At 40.3% G+C, this 25,701-nt stretch overlaps 1 protein-coding gene across 2 annotated transcripts in view; it reads right to left on the bottom strand.

Moving 5' to 3' along the window:
* Window positions 1-16,259, bottom strand: part of gabrr2a (gamma-aminobutyric acid type A receptor subunit rho2a) — a 73,196-nt gene extending 56,937 nt beyond the window's left edge. For both annotated transcript variants that reach the window (XR_005282640.1, XM_038307209.1), the window contains exons 1-2: window positions 15,976-16,259; window positions 3,397-3,503 (exon numbers count right to left, since the gene is read on the bottom strand). Coding sequence is in view for 1 of the 2 variants with exons in the window: in XM_038307209.1 (XP_038163137.1) it covers window positions 3,397-3,503; window positions 15,976-16,136 (268 nt within the window). In the remaining variant the exon portion in view is untranslated. The remainder of the gene's footprint in view (window positions 1-3,396; window positions 3,504-15,975) is intronic.
* Window positions 16,260-25,701: the final 9,442 nt, after the last annotated feature.

The following is a 25,701-nucleotide window of genomic DNA, read 5'->3' on the forward strand; positions in this document are numbered from 1 at the left end:
TCCCCCTCAGCTGTAGATCACAGCAAATCCTCCAGAGCGGTGATGGCTGCATCTCTAATGTTATTGCTTGCACAGATCTCCTTGGCATGTTTAAGGCTTGGGGAATCTTTTTGTATTAAAATCCTGCTTTAAACTTCTCCAGAACAGCATTTAAGACCTATCTGGTGTGTTCCTTGCTCTACACGATCCTTTCTGTGCTTTAAACAGACCTCTGAGACTATGACATAACAGGTGTGTTTATATGGGGACTTGATAACACACAGGTGGATTCTATTATCATTTAGGTCAACATTGGATCATTCAGAGAACCTCTCTGAAATTCTGGACAGAGTGTGATGCACTGAAAGTAAAGGGTTCGATTCAGTTTTCACACCCCACAGTTTTTGATTTATTAAAAAAAGTTTGAAATACTTGAAATACAGCAGCTGCGTTTTCACCAATCATCAAATTGCGACTACGAAAATAAAATGGTGAAAGCCTGCAATTTTGAAAAAAAATTTGTAGAAAGGTTTTTAACCCTTCAATGGGTTTTTTTCACATTGAAATTATTATATATTACAAAACTGTAATAGAATCGCTTTTTCGCATCACGCGACTCCAGTGCTCTGTAACTGTACCTTACTGCCACTACTACAGTGATGAAAGATATGACAGACAAGGAATTAATGTAAACTGTGCAAGTTTTCTTCTTTTCTTATCATTTCATATTTGGAATGTTTTCTAAAAAGGAAGCATTTTTTCTCTGTGCTTTCATATGTGTTGTGAAGTGCACTAGACCCTCCAGCAGCAAAACATAATGCATACTTCACTTTTGCCTTGGTGTTTCAAGGCTTTCTCCTTCTTCATTGGAATGTAACCTCATTAGAATCAGCCACTTCACATCCATGGTTGAGCATTATTATGGTGTTTATACTCACATAATAAAAATTAGTGTTTGGGGAGTTCCTTTAAAATATATCTACAGGTGTTTTTAAAGTTTACTCATATAAAAAGAAACCCCATAATTTGAAACTTAAGAAAGCCACTGAATCATCATTCAGGCTTTTTCAACAAATTTAAAGGTAGAAAATCCTTTGCTTGTGTCAGATTGTGACAATTGTAAAAATGTATATAATTTGGAATTTATCTGTCAAGGTTTGGTGGAGGTTTTTGAGGACCCAAATGAAGAGATGAGGAGGCAGAGATAGGCTTAGCTGATTTAATTGAGGTTCCAGAGGAACAAAAGCAAAAATTCAGGAACAAAATAAGAAATACAAAAAACCAAGGGATGCCAGGGAGGAATAACTCATTGGGAGGAAGCAATGAAGCAAAAAAAGCAACAAGAAACAAGCAAAGAGGGAGTGCAGAGGTGGTCTATATATAGGGAACAGAACAAAGAAAGGGCTAATGAGCTGATATGGAGCAGGTGTGAAAAGAAGTATCTATAAGGGAGCCAAGGGGAAAGGAAACTGGCAGAAGGGGGCAAAACACTGCTTATAAATGACTAGAAAACAGCATCAATGACAAAAAATGAAGAACAAAAAAGATTACAAAGAAAAACAGAATGACTTAAATTTAAATGTAAATGAAAACTCAAAAACTCCACAAAGGGCAGAAACATGACATTATCAATGCAACCTCACCTAAAACAGGGAAAGTTAAGTTTCATAGAAAACGACTGAATAAAGATGAAGGTATCTTTCAATATAGTTTAGGTAATTATATGGTATGAACTGCATTTTTTGGATAAAATCACCCAACTGTTCTTCTCTAAAGGATAATGTCTGCCCTACTGGGCTTTTTGCCTGATCTTTGACTGATTTAAGAGTTTAAGTGCTGTAGGTCTTTCGCGAGCTGCAATTAAAATATCTACTTTGTTTCAATGTGAGTGACAGGACTGTCTCTGTTTTACTGCAGACCAGCTTGGATGTGATACGAATCATCAGAGCTGAACATAAAAACTCTGAGATCAGCTGCAGCAGTGCAAACAGATGGAGGATTAGCGTCAGGGAAAAGGTCGGAGCAGCAGACGCTAATCTGTGAGTCAGAGAACGGGTCCGATCAGGTCAGAACCATCAGGAGCTGCAGAGAATTCCGGATGAGTATTCGATAATATCCGGGTAAAAGATCAAACTGGGTCAAAACAAAGGGTGGTTTGTAATTTCCTTTGTGCTAATTATTCATCCTTCCACTGTTTTGCTCTCATCCCCAGCTGTTAGCTCTTCAGCATTCAGCGGCATTTACCACTATAATTTTCAGTCTGTCTCTGTTTTAATTTTCTAACCTTTAAACAACACAAAGTAACTTTTAGCCACTAGTAACGCTAGACCTGTAACTCACCCCCCCTGAAAACTACTTGAACAACCTCACTGTTGCAAAATTAAACCGTTTCCCTCTGTTTTGAATTCTGATAACAAACCACTTTGGACCAGCAGATTGAGAAGTCATGGAGTTACTTGTAAAGACCAGACCATGTTCATCCTTCCAGGTTTGATCCTTAATCAGAGAGACAAAAATATGGCAGATCAGGTTAGAGTCATATCTGTTTTGCTGGTGAACCGCAGCTTTAGCGTAGTTAGTCTCATGTCTTAAGGGGAACTCATACTACCTTGAAGCGACACTATTTTAGAGATGGATCCGACCCATGCAAGCTACACAGGCAGGTTTTTGAGAAGAGCAGAGCTTATGCCATCTTGCTTTTCCATGTTCCGCAGTTTCTGCTGCGTTTTGGTCCTACTCACAACATAGAAAACAGTGTAAGGCCTTAAGAGATTCCCCCCACACATTCGCACATGTAAATTATGTGACATTTAGCTCTATAAAGTATTGACCCAGGGAGAGAAACATTAATGCACACCAAACCTTTATGATCTTTGTCTTTAGCACATTTTGAAAACTATGTATACTTTAGTCTCTCAAAATGACTCTTTGATATCACTAAAATTTATCAAAGATAAGAGTTTATATCTACATTATTAATTGTAGTTTTATATCCTATAAATAATTTCTTTTTTACTTTCTTCCGAAGTGTGTCTTACATCCATGCTGTTTCAGAAATGAGCTTTTGCTTTCTTTTTATCTTGAACATCTTTCATTTTATCTGAATATGCCATCTTTTTTAACTACTTCAAACTGTTTTTTCTTTAAGATGTAGCTTTTGTTTTTGTTTTTTTCGTATTTATTTTTTTGTCTTGTATGCGTCTCTATGCTTTTATATGACACCGGTGAGTTTCCCCACTTTATGACAATAAAAGATGTTTCATTCTTTTTTTTAAGTCTGCTAAATCTAACATTTCCCAGGAACTGCAGGTTCTGTTGTGACCTTCACACTATTAGGCATGTGGTTAAAAAATCTGAAAATGGAGAACTTGCAGCTCACCACTAGATTCCTCTCAAGGTAATACAGCCCCCCCTTACCTCCAAATGCCGGTCTCATTGTGAAGTCATGATCATCTACTTTGAGAAGCTGCTCCGTCTTGGTTTTCCTGGACTTGGTCACATCTGGAGGTTTCTTTGGCAAAGCGCTGCAAGAAAAAAAGAATAGAAATAAGGAACTGAAATAAAAACAACAGCAAAGAAGGTCAGGGGAAAATTATTGGCTGCTTTTTCAGCTTCTCTGATCCTAGCCAAGAACAGAAATTGTTTTCTCCTAGGATGGATCTCCAGCTCACATTCAGCAGCTTGGGGCATGGTGAAAATTCCAGGAAGCCTGATCTCCAGCAGGGTGAATTACTCCAGAGTAAAATTACAGCAGATTTGCACAGCATTTCATCACAAATAAGGTTACTGTTGCAAACTTTATATGCAGTCATCAGATAATTTATCAGCTTGAAACCATGAAAGTTGCTGGTTTGAAAAACAAAAACAACCAAATCGAAACAGCAAGTCAAAAACCTCAAGCTCCTAAAAACACTTGTGAAAACATTAACTCTGAAGTGCTCCTATAAAAATAATCTTTTAATACGAAGGAATTTAAATGAGCTCAGCAACATATTTCGATTATTAAGGAAAATATACATGGAAATGTTTTATTCTTTTATTTTATTTTATTACAGGTATTTAGTTTGAACTTTACAGGTAAATCAGCATCCAATTTTGCATGCATCATCAAATAAATATAAACTGTTTCTTTCTTTGTTTATCCTTTTTTTAACGGATATTGAGTCTCTTTAAGATATTGAATCTTTCTAAATATGTTCTTGGATAATAATATTCCTCTGCCTGGATGAAAAAAAGATGATCAAGAATCAGTTGATACAAATAAAAATCTATAAAAAAAAAAAAAAAGAAACCTTTCCATGGCAGTGAAGGCACCAGGAATTAAAAAGCGAGGAGAAATGCATTGTTTGACTTCATCAGTACTTTGGAGACAGATTCTTGAGCAGCAATCTGCATATTTTACAGCAGTGATGATTATTTTTAAAGATTTTTTGACAGGCTGAAATTATTTCTGTAAAATAACATTAACCGACTCTGTGTTTAAAAAAATTTGCTTTTCTTTTAAAACCTGATTGTGAGCTTGTTGTTTTCTGTATTGCACAAAAGTATCACTAACGCTGCACACCTGCTAGACAAGGCTATGAATGAGGTTGTCAAGTTTATGGTGGGAGATGTTTAGGACAGGGAACCAAACTCCATTAAGTTAACAATTATTTCACATCCCTGTGTTTGGTGCAAACTGCCTGTAACTGGTTTAAGTGAAGCTGCATGTAAAAACCCTTCCAACTTATCTCTTGAGTGTTAAACAATTAGCTCCACCCTTTATCTGCCCAGAAAAGATAGAACATTCGGAGAAACTGCATCTGTTTTCCCCTGAAAGGATTAATGACAGAGACGCACCGATCCGGTACCTGGATCGGATATTTGCTCTGATAATGACTAATTACTTGGATCAGATATCTGTGATCTGACATCAGATCTCTGAGCTCCGATCCATTGTGCTTCACAACTGTTCTTCTTTGTGATGCTTATTTGTTAACAAATAATATTTCAATCTGAAAAACTCACTCAAAGAGAAGAGACAATTGGGAGAAATGTATTGATACAATCACTTTGTCTTTGGCGCTCAGACCTCGGCAGGAAATATAGCGCTTAATTTTGATAGATATGCATGAACAGAAGAAAAGAAAAGGGCTGTTGGAGATAGATGAAGTTGGTCAGTCTGTAGACTGCTGGTTAGAGAAACGGTATGCTGAGCTTTATGGGGAGATCCGGTAGACTGCGTGAGCTGATACTGAGCTTCACTCAGGGACCTAGAAGATGGAAGTCAAGTTGGATAACACAGGTTGAGAGAACCTGTCCATGATGAGCAAGCATGCAGCGACAGTGGAGAGGAAAAACTCCCCGTTGGGAAGAAACCTCTGGTAGAACCAGGCTCAAGATGGCGGTCTTCTGCCAGACCGGGTAAGATGAGACAGGGAACGCAGTAAGAGTCCAGGAAGAATGACACTCCGATGAAGCTTTAGCTACAATAGTGGAGCGGGGGCTGAAGGTGGGTTGAAACGTTGTCAACTGAATAAAGACAAGTGCGTATCGCAGGCCTTTTAAGATGAACTTTGAATGCCGATTGGCTTTCGTCGAGGTGTGGTTCAAGGCTGTTTCGCAGGTGGATCTATAAAAAGCAATGAGTTTCTTCAGTTGAACTTCCGCCTAGGCCCTTAAAGTACATTTATATCTGTGTTAAGTTGGTACCTTATTTTAACAAGGTTTATATTAAAGATAAAGCCCTCATTCAAGTAGCAAGATACTGTCAGCTCAAGTCAGTATTGGATTGGATTAGAAAACACTGGATCGTTGTGTCTCTAATTAATAAATTCTGCTTGAATGAAGACCACTGATCTGATTCTTGTTTAATAAGACTTGTATTCTTCCATAACAACTCCAAACACTGGCACACAAGAAAATCCCATGGAGGAAATTGAGGGGAAATGACAGAATTGTTTGATTGTCCCTAAATGATGTCCTGGATCTCACATTTTCTGCTGGAACAGGAAACCTATGATATTCAGCCTCTGCAAGATCAATTTCAGAAACATGGATGAAACTGGAGCCAGAACATCAAAAACTCCTCCCTTACACTATCTTTATGAACTTATTGAGCTGTTGATGTCAGACAAACAGCACCACATCATTCTGCCCCCTGAAAGCTAAAAAAAATGTAAAATGATGAACTGCTGTCAGCATAATGCACTTCTTACCACTGAAATTATTTTATATTCATATTATGAAATGCATAGTTTGCATAGCATTAGTTATAAAAAGGAAAGGCATAACACTGATTAGATTTGTTGCCTGTGAGTACAAGTTCTGCAGATTAAACCTGAGAATCCTGCTAGTAGAAGGCATGATAAGAATAAAAAGCAGAGTATTTATTTCAGGGAAAGTTTGCTTCCATCAGCTTCAGTTTGTTTACACTCAGCTGCTGATAATCCATCTTACTTATGCAATTATTATAGAAGCTGTTTCAACAGGAGCCCAAATGTTCTCCTGATTTTAAGAACTCAATAAGTTTACAGCAGCAGCTCAATTTTTCCATGAAAATTCCTTTGAAAAATCACAAACTACAACTCGAACTAGAAAATATATCTCTGAACTCAGCGTGTGGATTTTATCAATATTTTTATTTATGAATAGAAACAGTGACGATCATCAGACACTCAGATATGTTTAACATCTGCTAAGGAAGATGGGTTGCAGAAAATCTAGTGACTATGCAATTTAAAGTCTTTCTTTTTAAAGAAAATGTATACTGATAATCTTTATTAAATTGAATTAAACGACATTGTAACATAACAGAATCTAACTATGAAATATTGTTTTTTTTATATATATAATTTACTATATCTAATTGATTTGATCATATATTTCTGGATAAGTATTGCATTTTTTTGTAAAGTGCATTACTATCATTCCTCCAAGGCGCTACTGTCAGGTCTCCAGAGCTGGGTGGAGTGGCTGTTTGTCTTTTCCCTTTTTTCTCTCCCAGGGTGGCAGGCTAATTGAGTCCAGCTGGGTTCCATTCCCTCAATCAGTGGTTGCCTTTAGGAAGGAGCAGTCTCCCTCAAGCAGACGGCAGATGGTTGATGTACTCAGAGTGGTAACAAGCCAACTTAAGAGAAATCTCAGCATTGTGTTTTTTCCCTCCTGTTGGATCTTCTCTGTTTAAGACCATATTGTCCTTCTCTGCTTCAGGATCCCTTCTGGCAAAGACGGTTGTTGGATCCACCTCCCCCAAGGCTGCTGTTCTGCTCCTTCCTCAGGCTCACCAACTTGGCCTTCAGAACCCCTGGCTCAAACCTGTCCACCCTCATCTCCAAACAAACTGAAAGACCAGTGTCTCCACTCCCAACTTCCAACATCTACCAACCAGCAAGACCGGGCTTCATGGACTCACACTCAGTGTAAGCTGACTTAAACTGCTTAAAACAATCTTTCTTAATCCATTCATCCCCTTTAAACAACTTGTGTTCCCTTCCAGTGCCTGCCTGCTCCCAGCCCCGCTCCCTCAGCTTTTTCCAGACTCAGTTGTCATCACATTTTCCTGAAAATAAACTGTTTAAATCTGCTTCTTTCTGTGCTTGTGCCTACTTAAGAGTCCAAGAGCTAGCATTATGACAGAACCATCTGCCCAAGCGGACTCTGGGGCACAGCTACGTACTGCTCTAACTGAACAGGGAATACTCCTTGGAAAACATGAAGATGTTATTCAAACTATGCTCCAGCAACAAGGTTCCATGTTCCAGTGTCTCAATCAACTCTCCAATCAGATCCAGGATCTCACCAACCAGCTGCAGTCTACTAATCTCTCCTCTCGTTCTTCCTCAGTAACTGCCCCTGCCGCTGCTGTTGCTTCTGCTGTGTCTTCATACCGTGATGTCACCTTGCCCACTCCAGAACACTACTCCGGTGAGCTGGGTAAGTGCAAGGGTTTCCTGCTGCAGTGCAACCTGGTTTTCCACCGATCTCCCCGATCCTTCCCCGAAGATGCCCATAAGATCTCATATGTCATTGGGTTGTTAAAGGACAAGGCATTAAGGTGGGCCGAAGCCACAATTAATGAAAGAACACTGCCTCGCTACTCCTTTGAGGAGTTTATTAACCTTTTTAAACAGACATTTAGTCCAAATCTAAGCGAAGAAGACTCAGCAAGGAGAATCTGGAATCTAAAACAGGGCAATAGATCAGTAGCTGAACTGGCAATAGACTTTTCGCATCCTTGCTGCTGACTCTGGCTGGAATGACATAGCCCTTAAAGGGGCCTTTCAGCATGCTTTAAATGGCACACTGAAGGATGAGTTGGCTTGTCGAGATGATCCCCAGTCCTTAGATGAGTTGATAGATTTGGCTATTAAGATTGATAATCGAATTCTAGAGAGGTCCAAAGACAAAAGAGCTCCTTTTGTCCTCTCTTCTACTGAAAAGACATCTCAAAGACCAGAAATCCAACCTTCCTCATACCTTCCACCCCCTGAGCCGATGCAGGTTGGTCGTGCTAAGTTAAGTCTGGAAGAAAGACAGCGTCGAATTAGCTCTGGCTGCTGCCTCTATTGTGGTTCTCCCCAGCATTTCATTTCCTCCTGTCCAGTCCGCCCAAAAGAGCCAGCCCGCCAGTAAGATTGGGAGTACTGGCGGGCATTTCCAAAGAGCATGACCTAAGGCTTAATCTCCCTGCTGTTCTCGAAATCAATAAAGGTCAACACAAGTTTCAAGCTCTGGTAGATTCTGGCTCAGAGCAGAATCTCATTCACCCGGATCTAATTTCCAAATGCCAAATTCCTGTTCAGCAATTGTCTTCACCTATTTTGGTCAATGCTCTTGATGGTAGCCCTATGACCTCCATCACTCACCAAACGGCCTGGATTTCTCTGTTGGTTTCTGGGAATCATTATGAGCTCATCCAGTTCCTAATTTTTCCAACCAAGGACTCCCCTATTGTTCTGGGCTTTCCTTGGTTAAAGAAACATAACCCCCACATCAACTGGTGTCACTCACGTATAGATTCGTGGAGCACATACTGTTCAGGCCATTGCCTTCAGTCTGCTCCTTCGCCTCTTCCCTCTCCCCAGATTAATCCTATCAACCCTCCTGACCTCTTTAATGTCCCAGAACAGTATCATGACCTCAGTGAGGTTTTTAGCAAAGACCTTGCTCTCTCCCTTCCACCTCATCGCCCCTATGATTGTGGCATTGATCTCCTCCCTGGGGCTCCCCTTCCTTCGGGTCGCCTATACAATCTCTCAAAGAAAGAGCAAGAGGCTATGGAGAAATATATCAATGACTCCCTAAATGCCGGCATCATCCGCTCTTCCTCTTCTCCCGTAGGAGCTGGCTTTTTCTTTGTGGAGAAAAAGGATAAAACCCTTCGTCCCTGCATTGACTACCGGGGTTTAAACCAGATTACCATAAAAAACAAGTACTCCCTTCCTCTTCTGTCATCTGTTTTTCAGTCGGTTCACAATGCTACCATCTTCACTAAACTCGATCTAAGAAATGCCTATCATTTTGTTCGGATCCGTGAGGGGGATGAGTGGAAAACCGCATTTAAAACACACATTGGTCACTTTGAATACTTAGTGATGCCATTCGGTCTCTGTAATGCCCCTGCCATTTTCCAAAACCTCATCAATGATGTCCTAAGAGATTTTCTCAATGTTTTTGTTTTCGTCTATATAGACGATATCCTCATCTTTTCCCACAGCCTAGAGGAACACAAGGTTCATGTCAGGAAGGTTCTCCAAAGACTCTTAGAAAATAGACTTTTTGTCACGGCTGAGAAGAGTCAGTTTCATGTGAACACTATAACTTTTCTGGGTTATGTCTTCGAGGGTGGACAGGTGCGGACTGACCCAAGCAAGATCCAAGCTGTAGAGGAGTGGCCCATCCCAGTCACGAGGAAGCAGCTTCAACGCTTCCTGGGATTCGCAAACTTTTACAGACGCTTCATTAAGGACTTCAGTATCATCACTGCACCTCTAACTGCTCTGACGTCTCCCAAAAGACCTTTTCTCTGGACCCAAGAGGCAGACATGACCTTCTCCAAGCTCAAAGCAAGGTTTATTTAATGCCCCGGTTCTAATCCACCCAGACCCAGCTATTCAGTTCACCCTGGAGGTAGACGCTTCCAATGTGGGAGTGGGGGCCGTTCTCTCTCAAAGGTCTCCCAGTGATCACAAGCTCCATCCATGTGCTTTCTTTTCTAAGAAATTCACCCCCACAGAGATTAACTACGACATTGGTGACCGGGAGCTCCTAGCTATCAAGTTAGCCCCGGAGGAGTGGAGACACTGGCTCGAAGGGACGGAACTTCCAGTCATCATTTGGACAGACCACAAGAATCTCGCCTACCTCCAGACTGCTAAGCGCCTGAACCCACGGCAGTACCGTTGGTCTCTTTTCTTTTCTCGATTCAACCTCACCATTACCTACCGTCCTGGTTCTAAGAACATGAAACCTGATGCCCTTTCGAGACAATACTCTTCTGATGACCACCCAGAAACTACTATTCCCATTCTGCCAGCCACCTGTTCCATAGGGTCTCTCACTTGGGACTTAGAAAGAGCTATTCAAGAGGCCCTAGCTTCTGAACCAGACCCTGGAGGTGGACCCAGGAACCGTCTATATGTTCCCATGTCTGTCCGGTCCAAAACCATCAACTGGGCTCATTCATCCTCCTTCTCCTGCCACCCAGGGGTTAGCAGAACCGTGGCCCTTTTACGGCGATATTTCTGGTGGCCTTCCCTCAACAAGGATGTAATGGAATACGTCTCTGCTTGCACCATCTGCGCCAGAAACAAGACCTCCCATCGACCTCCATCGGGCCTACTGCGACCTCTATCTATCCCTAGCCGCCCTTGGTCTCACATTTCCATGGATTTTGTCACAGGCCTCCCAATCTCAAAAGGTAAAGGTGTGATTTTGACCATCATTGACCGCTTCTCCAAAGCATGCCACCTGATCGCACTCACCAAGCTTCCTTCTTCAATAGAAACAGCTAAACTTGTGTTTCACCACGTCTTTCGACTTCATGGTATCCCCACGGAGGTGGTCTCTGATCGGGGGCCTCAGTTCGTCTCACAAGTCTGGAGGGAGTTCTGTTTGATTCTAGGGGCTAAAGCTCGGCTGTCATCAGGGTTTCATCCACAAACGGTCAGTGTGAACGTCTAAACCAAGAAGTCGAGAATGCCCTGCGTTGTATTTGTGCTTCAAACCCAGCCTCCTGGTCTACTCATTTACCCTGGATCGAGTATGCCCATAATTCCCATGTCTCCTCAGCTACTGGTCTTTCTCCCTTCGAAGCCTCCCTTGGTTACCAGCCCTCTCTTCTCCCCAATACCTTCCCTGATGTCAGAATTCCATCAGTTAAGGCCCATGTGCAAAACTGTCGCAGGATCTGGGCACAGGCCACAGCAGCCCTGCAGAGGACCTCAGCTCAGAACAAGAGGATTGCTGATAGGAAGCGCATTGCAGCTCCCAAATTTTCTCCTGGTCAAATGGTCTGGCTTTCCTCTAAAGATTTTCCACTCAAGTCCTGTTCTAGGAAACTTTCTCCTAGATTTCTGGGTCCTTACCCTGTAGAAGCTGTCGTTGGCCCATCCTCTGTTCGCCTTAAGCTCCCTCATCACCTTCGAATCCATCCTGTTTTCCATGTCTCTTTACTGAAACCTTTCCTTTCTAGTCCTTTGTGCCCTCCTTCCGAGCCCCCTCCTCCCGCCCGGGTCATAGATGGTCACCCTGCCTACACCGTCCGCCGTATTGTGGATGTGCGCCCTCGTGGGTCCCGCGCTCTTTCATCCTTGATCCTTCCCTTGTAACAGATTTTGAGCGCCTTTCAGCTTCCTCTTCAACTGGTCGGCCGCCAGGTGGCGTCCCTTGGGGGGGGGGGGTACTGTCAGGTCTCCAGAGCTGGGTGGAGTGGCTGTTTGTCTTTTCCCTTTTTTCTCTCCCAGGGTGGCAGGCTAATTGAGTCCAGCTGGGTTCCATTCCCTCAATCAGTGGTTGCCTTTAGGAAGGAGCAGTCTCCCTCAAGCAGACGGCAGATGGTTGATGTACTCAGAGTGGTAACAAGCCAACTTAAGAGAAATCTCAGCATTGTGTTTTTTCCCTCCTGTTGGATCTTCTCTGTTTAAGACCATATTGTCCTTCTCTGCTTCAGGATCCCTTCTGGCAAAGACGGTTGTTGGATCCACCTCCCCCAAGGCTGCTGTTCTGCTCCTTCCTCAGGCTCACCAACTTGGCCTTCAGAACCCCTGGCTCAAACCTGTCCACCCTCATCTCCAAACAAACTGAAAGACCAGTGTCTCCACTCCCAACTTCCAACATCTACCAACCAGCAAGACCGGGCTTCATGGACTCACACTCAGTGTAAGCTGACTTAAACTGCTTAAAACAATCTTTCTTAATCCATTCATCCCCTTTAAACAACTTGTGTTCCCTTCCAGTGCCTGCCTGCTCCCAGCCCCCGCTCCCTCAGCTTTTTCCAGACTCAGTTGTCATCACATTTTCCTGAAAATAAACTGTTTAAATCTGCTTCTTTCTGTGCTTGTGCCTACTTAAGAGTCCAAGAGCTAGCATTATGACAGCTACTACTTAAGTGGACAGATAATGAAAAAAATATTTGAAGGAGAAATATTCTCCATGCTGTAGCAGAAAATAATTTCCAGAACTCAGTTTTAGTTTGCACAAAGCAAGTGTGCTTATGCTTCATAAATAAGTTTCCACTTTCTAAAGTGCAGCTCTGTTATCACTGGTAAAAGCTCACCTACTCTTAGTAGAAAGATGCCACATCAAAGTGAGCTTGTTACAAAACTGAGAACATCCTCTGAGGGCTAGAGGCAAGCAAACTAGTCAGATGTTCCTTGTATTGACAATGATAAATCCTATAAACTGTGAGTGTGTCTGGATATTTTTAGAACACCTAAACCTGGAAAAATGTTGGTGATTGATGAATCAGTGATGATTGGGTGGATCGAAACAGCCTGCAGACTCAAACAACTAAATATTAGATAGAAACAAGGAGGTTGTTCTGGTTAAAAATAATAACAAACTCAGCATATGTGCCGGCACAGCATACAAACAATTTAGTTTGAGTTGTTTGCTAAAATCTGCTAAAACTGAGGATATCTGACTCGTCATTAACTTTCACGACTCTTCCTTTCATGTTGGTTTTGCATCTTTCACAGGTTACAAAAACCAGTATCCATAAAAACATATGAGACTTAAAGAAATCTAAACAAATCATACAGACTGATTGCCTGGGATTCTCTTTCAGGGTTTTCTGGTAGAGCTAATAATTCATAGTTCTCCCAGGAAAACATAAGGTTTTCAGATTCTAATAGTAAAGATGAACCACACCTTCTTAATCCCAATATCAAATTTAACTGCTGGTGTCATTGTACAATTTTTAATGCCAATGTTGCATGACACAAACAGCTGATTGTCTCCAAGAATTTGTGGGATCATCATGGTTAACTTAAAGGTATAGTGGAGGATTTTTCACAAATTTTCAAAAAACCCCACCCTCTACAATAAAAAAAAAAGCCCATGCACAACCCTGTACCAGCACCTAAAAGGTAACACCTAATTAACGTATGCAAGAGCGTGCATAAGCTCATTTCTATGGGAGTATTATCCTGCCATAATGCAAGAGCACATAATTTCAAATTGAGAAAAGAATTTCATCTTCTTGCACTAAAAACTTATAATGCTCACACTTAAAACATGCGCTCTCTCTCAAATATTTTCTTTTATCTCTCAAATTTTTGTTTCTTCTCACAGATTTAATGCTTCTTGCACAGATTTCTCCTTGTGCACACTCTATTTAAGAGTTGCTGTTTGTATCACTCATACAAGCTTACTTTCCTAAAGAAGATTTGTAATTTTTCCACCACCTGTAAGTGAAAATGGGGACGGGCACATTGGACAGCCTTACGTAAACATATCATCAGAATGATTGACAATTAGGAGGGCCACTTATTTTAATTTGAAAAATACTTCCTCCAATGTACCTTTAAGAAAAGAGATAGACCTTAAAGTTACATAAGAGTTTTTTTTTTTGCCCATTTACTTCTGGGAAGGTTCTCCAATGCTCCATGTTTTCAAAGTAAAGGTTCTTAGTGTGGTTTACTGAAAACCCAGGGTCTTCCTTCCAGATGGATGTCTGAGTCTTTGCTTCTCGACTGTTCAGGAATGTTTTTGGATCAAGACATGATGTAATGCTTTGTGACACCTTTTAGTTTGTCTCATGTTGTCATCCATGTTCTACAGTAAGTGGATTCTTGATTTTACAGGTCAGACAGTAATCAGTCCTGTGTGTGAGGGGTAAAATTGAACTCAGCTGTCTAAAAGCGGTGGGTAATCAATTTCAGTCAAGCTATTTAAAAATGGAAAAAATGGTTGGGTTGAAGAAAACTGCTTTTTTTTTATCTTAATAACAGAAAATTGTCATCTAACTGTAGAGATGCACCAATCTGAGTATCAAATCAGTGCATCGCTACTTCCTTTTGCATTTATTCATCTTTGTTTAATAAAAAAGTTTGAATTTTAAGTTTAAAAAAAGGGGAAAGGGTGTATCTGATGAACATTTGACATTAATATAGGAATCTGATAAGAATTAAAAATCAGTTCAGTCTGGATTCACTTTGAAATATGGTATCAGATCAAAATATGATAAAACGAGGTTATCTCGCTTGAAGATGTGCCCCTGATTAAGAAAAGGCCTGGGTCATGTACTGCAGCCTTCAATCATCTGTATTCTTTATTAGAGGGCCCATACTGGAGACTGTTCAAAACTACCATGCAATGAAAAATAGAATTTGTTGCAAAAAACCTGCAAATATAAAAATATTTAAAAGCAACAATGTTCTCCACAGAGCATTTAAAAATGCTAAAACAAGCGTGTTTGAGATTTTTGTTGCACAATGCTGTTTAAGCTCTATAGACTACCCCCTTTTAAACCCAGTGGTGGGAAAAAAAAATGTCTTGCAAAAAGCGCATCACTGTTGGAATATGTATTTATCCACATGCACAATACTAAAAGATCCTGAGAGTTTCTTCATACTGTTCCATAACAGGTGTACTAAGGCGATTTATAACTGATTATTTTACCCACAGATGTTTGACTTTATAATCATAGCCACAATAAACAAAACAGTCTTTAGATCACTGTTGACATTTGTATTTTTTTATTACTGTTGTTTGTATATACTGTACTAGTTGGGACCAGAACCAGCTGTGTTAAATGCTGAGTCCAGATGTGCACAGCTGTTGCTAAACAGTAAGCCTTGCTCTATAGAGCTGTTCTGAAACTCTATGATGAAAGGCGTGCATTCATAAAGATCCTGGTTTAAAAACATTCAAAAAATGTTTTTTTTTTAGGCTGAGGAAAGGATGGTCGACTCTGAGTCACCTGCAGGGCTGCAGGGTGTTTCTTCCACTCAGATGCATGGTTGGTGTTTTAATCCTGTAGAACAGGTGGATTTTCTAAAGGCTTTTCTAAAGGCTTCTGAAAGAATCATTGAGAGGTTCTGGATAATTTTGTCAGAACAAGGCTGATCTGAAATTAAACACATTCACTGAGATACAACTAAGAAAAAAAAAACATTAACATAATCATATAATTTCCCCCAGAGCTGGACAGTCTGGGTCTGATGCAAAAACTCCTGATATTCTGATAAAAATCAGATGTTCACAGAAAAGCTTGTTTGAGTTAAGGACCCAATTTTAAATGTTGAGTACTTCCAAAAGCACAAAACAAACCGGTAGGGGTTTTTAGTCATACAGTAAATATTTCATACAGCTTCGACCATAAAAATAACTGACAAACCAATAATTATGATGAAAATTCAATTAAACCGAATGCGTAAATGTATGCATTAATTTTCAGATCTAATTACAAAAAGAAAAACAAAAGAATATGTTTATGTCTCATGTTCAACCTCTAATCCTCATGGATATATTTTCCATCTCTCCCACTCATCAACATTATTTCTTGGGACTTACACGCCATGCTTGTGGGTCTCCTCGGGTCCGGTCCTTCTGCGCACCCGCTGTCCGTGTTTGCGCGCCTCCGCGGTTCGGATCTGACCCAGCAGCAGGAACAGGAGCAGTGCTAAGAGGAGGAGCAGAGTTCTGTTCAGGTAAGGCATCCTGACGGCGTCCATCCACAGGTGAGTCCCTGTAGGAACATCATCCTCCTCCGCACGCGGATCCCGTCATGGTCTCTGACACGGTGTGATGTCTCTCAGCATCTGTGGATACGCTCAGCAGCGCGCGCACACGCCCACTGTGGGATTATTCAGATTATGGCTCCTCATCATCATCACCACCATCACCACAGGGCGGGTGCAACTTCTCCAACCTCTGCAGGGGCTAACAGAGACTCTGTGGAGCCAGGCACCAATCACCCACTCACCAACAATTACAGTCTGTTTTTTTCTACAAACATTGTCTTCCATGAGAACCTTCTTTTTTTTTTTTTTTCAAAATCAGAAAAATAAACTTTTTTTTTTTTTATTGTGACTTTTTGTGACAAAGAAAGAACAACATAAAAAAATACATAAATCTAGGGCAAACAATATGTGGCTTTCAAAATAAAATAAATTCACTACCATGATGGTACCACCGCTGTATCTTACCACAGGGCAGGGCATCATAAGGGGTATTTTATCTTATCCAAATAAAACCAGAGTGCCTTCTACCACATGTTTTTTGTGCCTCTTCCTTGTCTCAGGCAAAGCACTGACAAAACTTTATGCACCACTAATAGATTTCCATATCATTCCATCATGATCCACTAGAATTTGGTTGGATCTGACGTTCTTTTTTCCTATTCTTGCGTTTTAGGTTTTTAATATTTAAATAATGTTCCTTTGTGTTGAAGCTATTATGCGTCTTTCTGTTATTACTTTGTACCTATATTGTTTTCTCAGTTTTTTTGACATTTCGTCATCTTAGTTCCTCCAATCAGTCAGAGACTTAAGACTCAACTTTATTTATCCCTTGGGATTACTCATTCTGGTTCCAGTAAGTTATATAGAGTACAAAAGGCAGAGTTAAAGCAAGAAGCTATAAGAGATAAAAATACAACACACAACATAAAAAGAATGTACATACTGTAGTACAAAAAAGCATAAAAAGCCGCAATGTCCTGGAATGTGTTTCCTTCAGATATAAAAATATCTGCACATTAGAGAGCCAAGGGAAGACTACAGTAGTAGACTTGGCTTATTGCAGTTGTACTGCAGAGATGTACTGACCTTATAAATAAGTAGAAAATGACACAGGCTACACAGTAGTTGGCATGTGTTATTGTGCAGTGACAGAGAAAAATATTGCACATGAGTGACAATAGGTAAAGTTTTGCAGAAGATGTCCAAGGAGGGGGATGCTGACCCTTGTCCCTATTCCTACCACCTTCTCCTCCACCAAAGTGAGGAGCTGTACAGCTTGATGGCTTTAGGAACAAAGGAGTTCAGCAGTCTGTTGGTCACCTTCCTTCTGTAAGCCTGTTTCTCTCATTTATTGACAGATCCGTTTATAAACCAGTCATCATGTGTTACTTCTCTGCCTGAATTATATTCCCTAATATGTCTGTAAGTTTGTCATTTTTTTATCACCTTCAAAACAAAGCCAACCTCAGTGCTGCTTTAGCCTTCTCACCTCATCACCATATCCCCAACTGAGGTTTGGGGATCAACTTCTTCTTCTTTGTAGCATACAAAAAATATGCTGCTTTGTTAATAGTTGCATTTTTATCTAGATGTGGAACAATAGTAAATATTTATGTTTCTTTTTTCTCTGAAAATCCTAATATGTGGCACTTTTTTGGTTTATTTCCTGTTCATTTATAACAATAAAAGTCAGGGATTTGAATAGATTTCCTCTATGTTTATAGCCTCATAACTCTGTTGATGTTTCCTAGTAATCAAATTTTAGCTCAAGAGTAGCAGCAAAGTTTATCCATAGTATTTCACTTTAAAAATAAGCTTTTCATCGATTTTGTTTTGAAGTTTTTTATGAAGGAGTCGTCTGTCTGTTATCGGATTGAATTTTCCGAGGCTGCCCCTCTGTTTTCTTTTGAAGCACAAAAAAAGCTGTCTTTGTTCTGCTGTGAAACACTTCATCCCACCCGCTGTGAAAAATTAGAAAATCCATACTTGTTAAATAAAACAAGACCCTTATTCATGTAAGAGTGGGTCACCTTATCAATACCCCATAAAAGGAACCGCTTATCTTGTATGGGCTCTAAGGTTGTCATATATGTTGACATTTCTGCGGTTTTAATGCAATGTGATTAGAATCGCAATTGTTTTAATTTTTCAGCTGTTTCACATTATAAATCTGCTCCTTGTGCATCATGATGAATGTTTCACTTGACAGTTTGAACACCTGGATCTCTCAGTCCGCAGAAGAAGGATTTTCTCTGTTTAGCCAGAGGAGGAATTATGTAAAAAATTCAACCCTCCGGTGTCCAGATTAAAATGGGCTGAAGCCTTCTAGTTAATTTAACTGCAGAGCTCTCAGAGCTCACAGTTCCTGCTTTTATTCTCTGACTATTAACAGGGTTAGTTACGGGTGGAGCTGAACAGAAACTTTGAACACAGTGTTTGCAGCAGCCTGACTCATCCTGCTACTAGAAGCTGAAAGATGAACCTCGGCATTAGCTGGAATATTCATTTTTAAATTGAGAAACATCCATGATTAAGAATTATGGAATATTATTTCCTGTTGTTGGGGGCTTTGAAAAAGATGGCAGCAATATACACGTGGTTGGATCTTCTGGGTTTGAAGAGGGGTTCTGGTTGTGGCAATTTTGTGACATCATATTCACAATACACAGTCTAAATGCAGTTTACAGTCCATTCAATTAAATCACACAGAAGGGAATGTTTCACAAATTTGATATCTAAGAGAACCCAGCTGGTCGCACCCAGTCATTGACTTTGCAGAATTCACCTCTCCTGAATGAGCATGTAGCAACAAAGGGAAGTTGATTGCAATGTGTCATTGACTTTCTAGCAATCCTTTATACTGAGCATGCATGTAGTGAGAGTGGAGAGGAAAACCCCACCGTTAACAGGAAGAAACCTACAGCAGAACCAGGCTTATTCTGCCACAACTGACTAGAGGTTGGAGAAGATAGAGCATAAAAGGAGCACAGAAGCATTGTTCCAGGAAAACTTTCTATGTTAGAGAAGGTACTGTAATGCTAGGCTAGCTCTGTAGGCAGGTTTGTCTAGTAAAGAGATGATGATTTTCAGAGGATAAAAATTAAGCCTAGTCAATACTTGAAATGGACACACAGCAACAGTGACTCTATTGCACCATTCCCCCTTCCAAGCTAGAGCTCTATGTGCTGTGTCATTTCTTTATATATTTAACACAGACCTCATGGGGACTACTTCATTCATAATGAAAATGATGCTAACGTTTCACTCAAATAAAGCACTACTTTAAGAATGGAATAGAGAGAGTAAAAGAAGAATAAAAAAACAAACAGGGAAAGGTAGAAGAATGATGAATGCGGGTTTTAAAATTTTATTGTACACATTAATTAGAGTCTGGACTTTTACTGTTTTATATCCTTTTATAAAGGATATAAAACAGTAAATGTTTCTGTTTTATAAAGAGGTCCAAGGGTTGTTTCCTCCTCATGGCTTTACTCTCAATCTAAACTTATATTAATAATATAAGAATATAAATAATATATAAATAATACCTGTCAGCCAGCCATCAATAAAATATGCTCCGCTATTGGGCCTTTCAGATAGGAAGCGATTTGCGCTGCGCTGGCCGCGGGGTTCAGCGCATTGCGCTGCGCTGCGCTGCGCCGCGCCGGCTGGGTTGCCGAGTCTAGTCATTTGTTTGTTGTTCCAGCTTTTGCTCAGCAGCAAATATGTATCTGACCCGTGCTAAGAGGCAAGCGCTAGCACTAGCCCTATGAAGGACCGACTCTGCCATATTTAAAAATAAATACAGAAATAAATAAATGCTCAATAAATGTATAAGTATACAATTAATTGCCAACAAAAAAGTGAGACATAAATGTATATAACTCTTAATTAGCTTCTTTATTTATTTGCCTTTGTAATATTTACCTCATTTATTTTTCTGTCCTTTATAATCTTCAACTCTATTTTTTAATTACTTATATTTTTAAGTATTTATTTATGTGCATGTTATAATATTTTTGTCTGTTTTATTCTTCCTTTGTATTTTTTTACCTTAGTTATTTCTTCGCCGCTGTTTATTTCTCACGTTCCAAGTTCCTTGGGGCCCCATAAAACCCTGTTTCCATGTATGGTTAATACAACTATTCCTTATATGTGCACATTAATTATGTTTTTGATAAAAGTCCTTTTGCTAAAATGCCATCAGAAACACAGGAAGGAGCAATCAGCTAAGTGAGCTTAGTGCTTGGAAAAAATCTTTCATTCCTTTAGAGACAGCATGAAAAGTCAGCTGAGTACAAAACATAGAGAGGAAAACAAGAAGAAAAGGGACAAGAAGAGAGGGACACAACCTAGAACAGATAATGGATGTCTATTCTATTAACATTTCTCTATCTGTAGAATGGGTCTGTTTTATGTGTTGTCTTCTCCATTCAGAGGGCCCCCTGCCTGTCTTCGCCTAGGGCCCCAAATTTCCTAAATCCGCCCCTGTTAATTATACATTATGCTCTACATTATATATAGAGTGGAATAATTAGCCTCTGAACAAAAAATAATCTCTGGTTTTCAATTCACATGCAGTATCACATTTGTATAAAATACAAAAAAATTGTATATAAAATTGTCTGATTACTTGTTCTGTAGCATTATGTTAAATATTAAAGTTTATCATTATTGGTTATTGAATTGTAGCTTGTTTCTCTGGTTAAATTTTTTTTTTTTTCTTATTTTATCACAAGGAGGAATGTGCTGAGGCCATATCCTGGAAGAAACCTCTCCCAACCAAAGAGGATCTTCAACTACCGCCTATCAAGAGCGAGACGAGTAGTTGAGAATGCCTTTGGGATTCTTGCTGCACAGTGGAGAATCTACCACCGGGTGATTGGAGTGACTCACTCCGAGTGAGCCATGAAAATGTGGATGCTGTTGTGAAAGCTACAGTGGCCCTTCACAACTTCCAGAGGTGGAACTCCACAGCTGAAAATCCTGTCCCACTGGAAGAACGTGACTTCCCTGCACTTCAACAAGCAAGGAGAGCGGGCGCCAACAACGCCACCCAAGAGGCTGTAGCTGTACGGGAGGCCTTCAACAGTTACTTCTCCTCCGCCGTTGGTGAAGTGCCCTGGCAATACAACCTAGCCTGACGTGCCCACCTCTCACCTGTCAACCCTCTGCTACTCTTCCTCATCATAAAACAAAGGCTCTTTTAAGAGCCACTCACTTATTCTTTAAAGTGCTGATTTCCAAAAAAAAAATTTATTCCAGCATTCTTTGTGTGTTTACATATACCTGGCCAATAAAACCGTGATTCTATCTTTCTGCTAGATGTGTACTTTACAAATAACCATAAATAGTAAATTAAATGTGATATGTACGTTTCCTGACTTAAAACTTTAACAGACAAAGTGCAGTGATTGACTTTCTTTTAGTTTACATTACCTGTTATAGTCATTATTTTCATTATCTTCATACAATTCTCCTAATTGAAATATATATAGGTAAGAACTAATCTGACGTCCTTAAGAACATATTCATTACATTCATTACCATATTAATATTACTTTATTTGCAATGTCTTGGAACACAAATGCAGAGCTTATACACTAAGCAACAATTCATCATAACATGAATCAAAACTCAAACAATGAATTAAGTAAACTACTTAAGTATTAGAACAAGGACTGAATGACTTCGTTTTTCTTAGGAAAACTCAGCCCTGTGAAAAGCGGTCAGGATTTCTATTTTAATTTCCCTCCTCTTTTCACGTGAAAGGTTTCTGAGACGTGGTGCTAGACTTAAAAGAAAGAGCTCCTCCTCATCTGCAGACTGGTTAAGCACATTCATCACCTGACTCTCAAACTCATCCTTCTGTTCCTGCCTTTTTTTGGTTTTGCTTGATCCCTGTGGAGCCAGGGGTGCCCGTTGGATGTAAGACGCTGCAGGGGCATGGGAGGCTGCTGAAGTTGCAGTGGCATGATATGCGGCTGAAGCTGCCGGGGCATGGTAGGCTACAGCTGAAGCTGCAGGGGCATAGGAAGCTGAGGTAGATGGGTGCTCCTGGGACACATCAATAGCTACTGGGTCAGGCAGGGTCTCAGAAGATTCATCGTTGGCCAGAGATGCAGGGGTAGACGGGGAGCTGTGAGATACTTCGGTCAGGTAAAGGGTAAAGGTTTCAGGTGGTGGTGAAGTTCAACATAGTTCAACTTTGACCTGGCCTGCGCGCGAGCTCGCGAAGCGGTGCGCTGCGCTGTGCTTGCGCTTTGCTCGACGCAGCGATAAACCGCCCTTGCGCGGCGCAACCCATTGAAAAGAATGGGTTTCACAGCGCAGCAGTGCGGTCGTCGCAGCCTGTCTGAAAGGCCCTTATCTATCCTTATGATGTGTTTACACCACATGCAGATGGATCAAATCAAGCGAGTGATTAACATGTTATCTGCATGTAGAGTTGCATTCAAGAGCTACTGTAAAAGATGCAAAGCTTAAAGAAAAAACATTTCTAGGAATGACGACATTAGGGCTTATAGAGTAAAGCAAGAATGAAGTGAGAGTGAAGCCAGAACAAGCAAGAACGCAAAACCTGCGGTGGGAGCGAAGTGAATTTCACTGAGTTCAAAAAGCTAAAATTTTCTGTCAGTTCGTGTCATGTTGACCAATCAGAGATTGAATATGGCTGTGAGGTAGAGTGAAGGAGCAGAAATTAAAATTCAGAATTGAAACAAGATGAAGTGAGAAATGCCCGTTACACAATTTCAAGTGGCTTTTAAAAACGCCATTTTAATTAAATTTTCATCATTCATCTTCCTTTAATTACTCCAGAGCTAGTCCTGGCATGTGTCTCTGCCCAGGCTCCTGCCCTCTTCCCCCTGTTGTCCTCTCTGTGCTCTGGAGTGGCTCCTCACCTTGTCTCAGTGTCTGGGTGATCTGTCCAATTTAACGGTTTTGGACTATGATCCTGCTGTACCTTCTGGTTTCCCTTGAACTGGAAGATTCTCTGGAGGATTCCATGCACCCATCAAAGCTATTGTCCTGCTTTCTACATTATAAAGCACCCAGATTTTCCAGATATGCCATGTTAAGTTGAACACAAAACAGACAATCTGATACAAGCACATCCTATTTGATGACTTCTTGGAGCAAGCTTTGTCAACTTTGTCCATATAAATTGTTAGTCAAACATTAATCTATTAACCGCATGTGAATGATACAGAAAATGTGATCTATTCAGCATTATTTGAATGACAGTGTATACCTGATCTATGGTGCAAGACTAATGCTGGTAAAATATGTCAGGCAGCATTTCTCCAAAGCCCACAGCGATGTTTCTCTGGACTTTCCAAGCGGAAGGTCTCATGGTAAAAATATAGTAAAAGAAATAAAGGGTGCATACCCCTTTAAATTCTCAGTCATCATTGAGAGTGTGTTACAGAAACTTCAACCTTTGTTCTTTAAACCCACAAAATGGGCTAGTGTAAAAACCTGTTGATTAATTCCAGTGTTATTAAATTGATGGAATCTTTACTCTCAGTTGCAACTATAATGTCCTACCAGGTCCAAGCACTGGAGGGAGGCATTTAAACCAGATGCCCAAGGTAACTCAGCTGACTCCTCTTGATGTGGAACAGCAGCAGCTCTTTAGATGTCAGAGCTCCATAAACTCTCTAAAGGGTTGTCTCGCCAATTTGCAGAATTTTTTACTTCAGATGCTTGCATTCAAGATCTCATTCGTTTAGTCATGACCTATATTCATGAATGTAGGTAACAACCTGTCAAGCTCTCTGCAGAGGGTGTAGAGCTGGCCCAGTGTTCAACAAAAACTGAAACTGCTCCTCCTGAAGCCAGGGGTCAACAATCAGTTGGACTTTCCTTCTCAGGATCTTTGCATAGTCCTTCTGTTTGGAGACTGAAAAGTTTCCTGTAGCTGGTCCCATATCATGTGAAGCCACCATCCTGGTCTGCCAGGCCATGCAGAGCTACCTCAATTAAATCTTGAAGAAGTGTGTCAACTCCATACCCAGAGAGGAACTCAGCCACTCCAGAAGCCTTGGCACCTTGGAGCTTTCTGACCATGAAACAGAAGTTTTTTTGTTAGCTGTACTGTTTCTAATCTGTACAGCTCTACATAAGCACCTTTGGACCTTAATAAAGCAGTTAACTCTTCTTCTACATGACATCTCGCATTACATCCTGTTAGACAGATGATCACAATTGATCTCCCAGGTATGAAAACACATTATGAAGGCGCTAAGATCCTGTGGGACTTCCAATACAAAATGGTCATGGCTAACCAACATGACATTTGTTCATTAAATAGCAGCAATAACCTGGCAAGCTAGACCAATAATGTGTAGCAATCAGGTTTAGTCAGCCTATTTAACATTTTAATTGGCTGGATGGACAGACAGATGGACAGATGGATGGATGGACGGATGGATGTACCTGTCCCTGTTTCTGTCTCCTCGGATTGCTGTTACTTTTGAAGATAATCAGTGTTATTGTTACTGTATGCATTATCTACTTTCTGTATGACCTGCTTTCACTCTGTTATTATCTTCACAAATGTGGACATATGGATGTTGTGGCAGTTTGTTTGCAGATGTGCTGAATGCATTTAAATCAAGATATTATTGGAGGTTAACAAAGGTAGAATTTGGATGTTGTATTGTTGGATCACTTGTAATTTTCTGTCTATCAGACACCGATCATCACGCTTACAGGTATTCATCAAAGGTCTGTCAAAGTTCTACGTCAGGCTAAAGATCTTTCACCCTTTCAGTCATACATCCTTGTACCTGACAGCTGCCTGATGAAACGCCAGTAATTACATGACTATATCTGAATTATTTCTATTCACACAGATGACAGCTGTAATTCTGCTCTGACTGATCAGGGAGCCAGAATTAAAGCAGCTGAATGTCATCCCCGACAGCTCCGACAGAGATCAGATCCTCTGTCACATTTTAATAATTATAATGAAACTTTGGATTAAGTCTTTATCATTCACCTTTTATTAGAAGTGGACGCTCACTCACAGAGCCTGCAGAGACACGTGACCTGATTTTAAGTTTCTTAAGCAGAACATAAAGAGTCTCTGACTTCATATGTCAAATCTGCAGCTGCTCTTTGTCTTAAAGACAATCATCCTTCTCCTCACGTTCACTTCGCATGTGATCTCATGTTGTCCCTGCAGAATTATGATGACAGATAAAAGGATAGCTTGTATTTAAGTAAGTTTTGCCTCATACAATGTCTTTGCAAAGGCAGCAGCAACCCTTTCTCAGTCCCGTTGTATTTATTCAGATTAAACCCAAACTAGTGCATAATGTGGAATTAGAAGTAAAAAAATACTTGGTTTAAAACATCTAAGTAAAAAAACTGTCTATAAAAGTGTGGTGCACATTTGCGTTCACCATTTTTAGTGTGATGCACATAAATATAAAACAGCACAAGACTTAACCTGTTACCTCAGTATAAATCTTGCTGAACTGTGAATTCCTCAAAGGTTTGTTAGTCAGGCTGAAAATATTTACTTCCTGTTGTTGAATTGCATGAAAAA

This window comes from Cyprinodon tularosa, unplaced genomic scaffold, assembly GCF_016077235.1.
Source record: "Cyprinodon tularosa strain WSP-4 unplaced genomic scaffold, ASM1607723v1 ctg603, whole genome shotgun sequence".
NCBI lineage: Eukaryota > Metazoa > Chordata > Actinopteri > Cyprinodontiformes > Cyprinodontidae > Cyprinodon > Cyprinodon tularosa.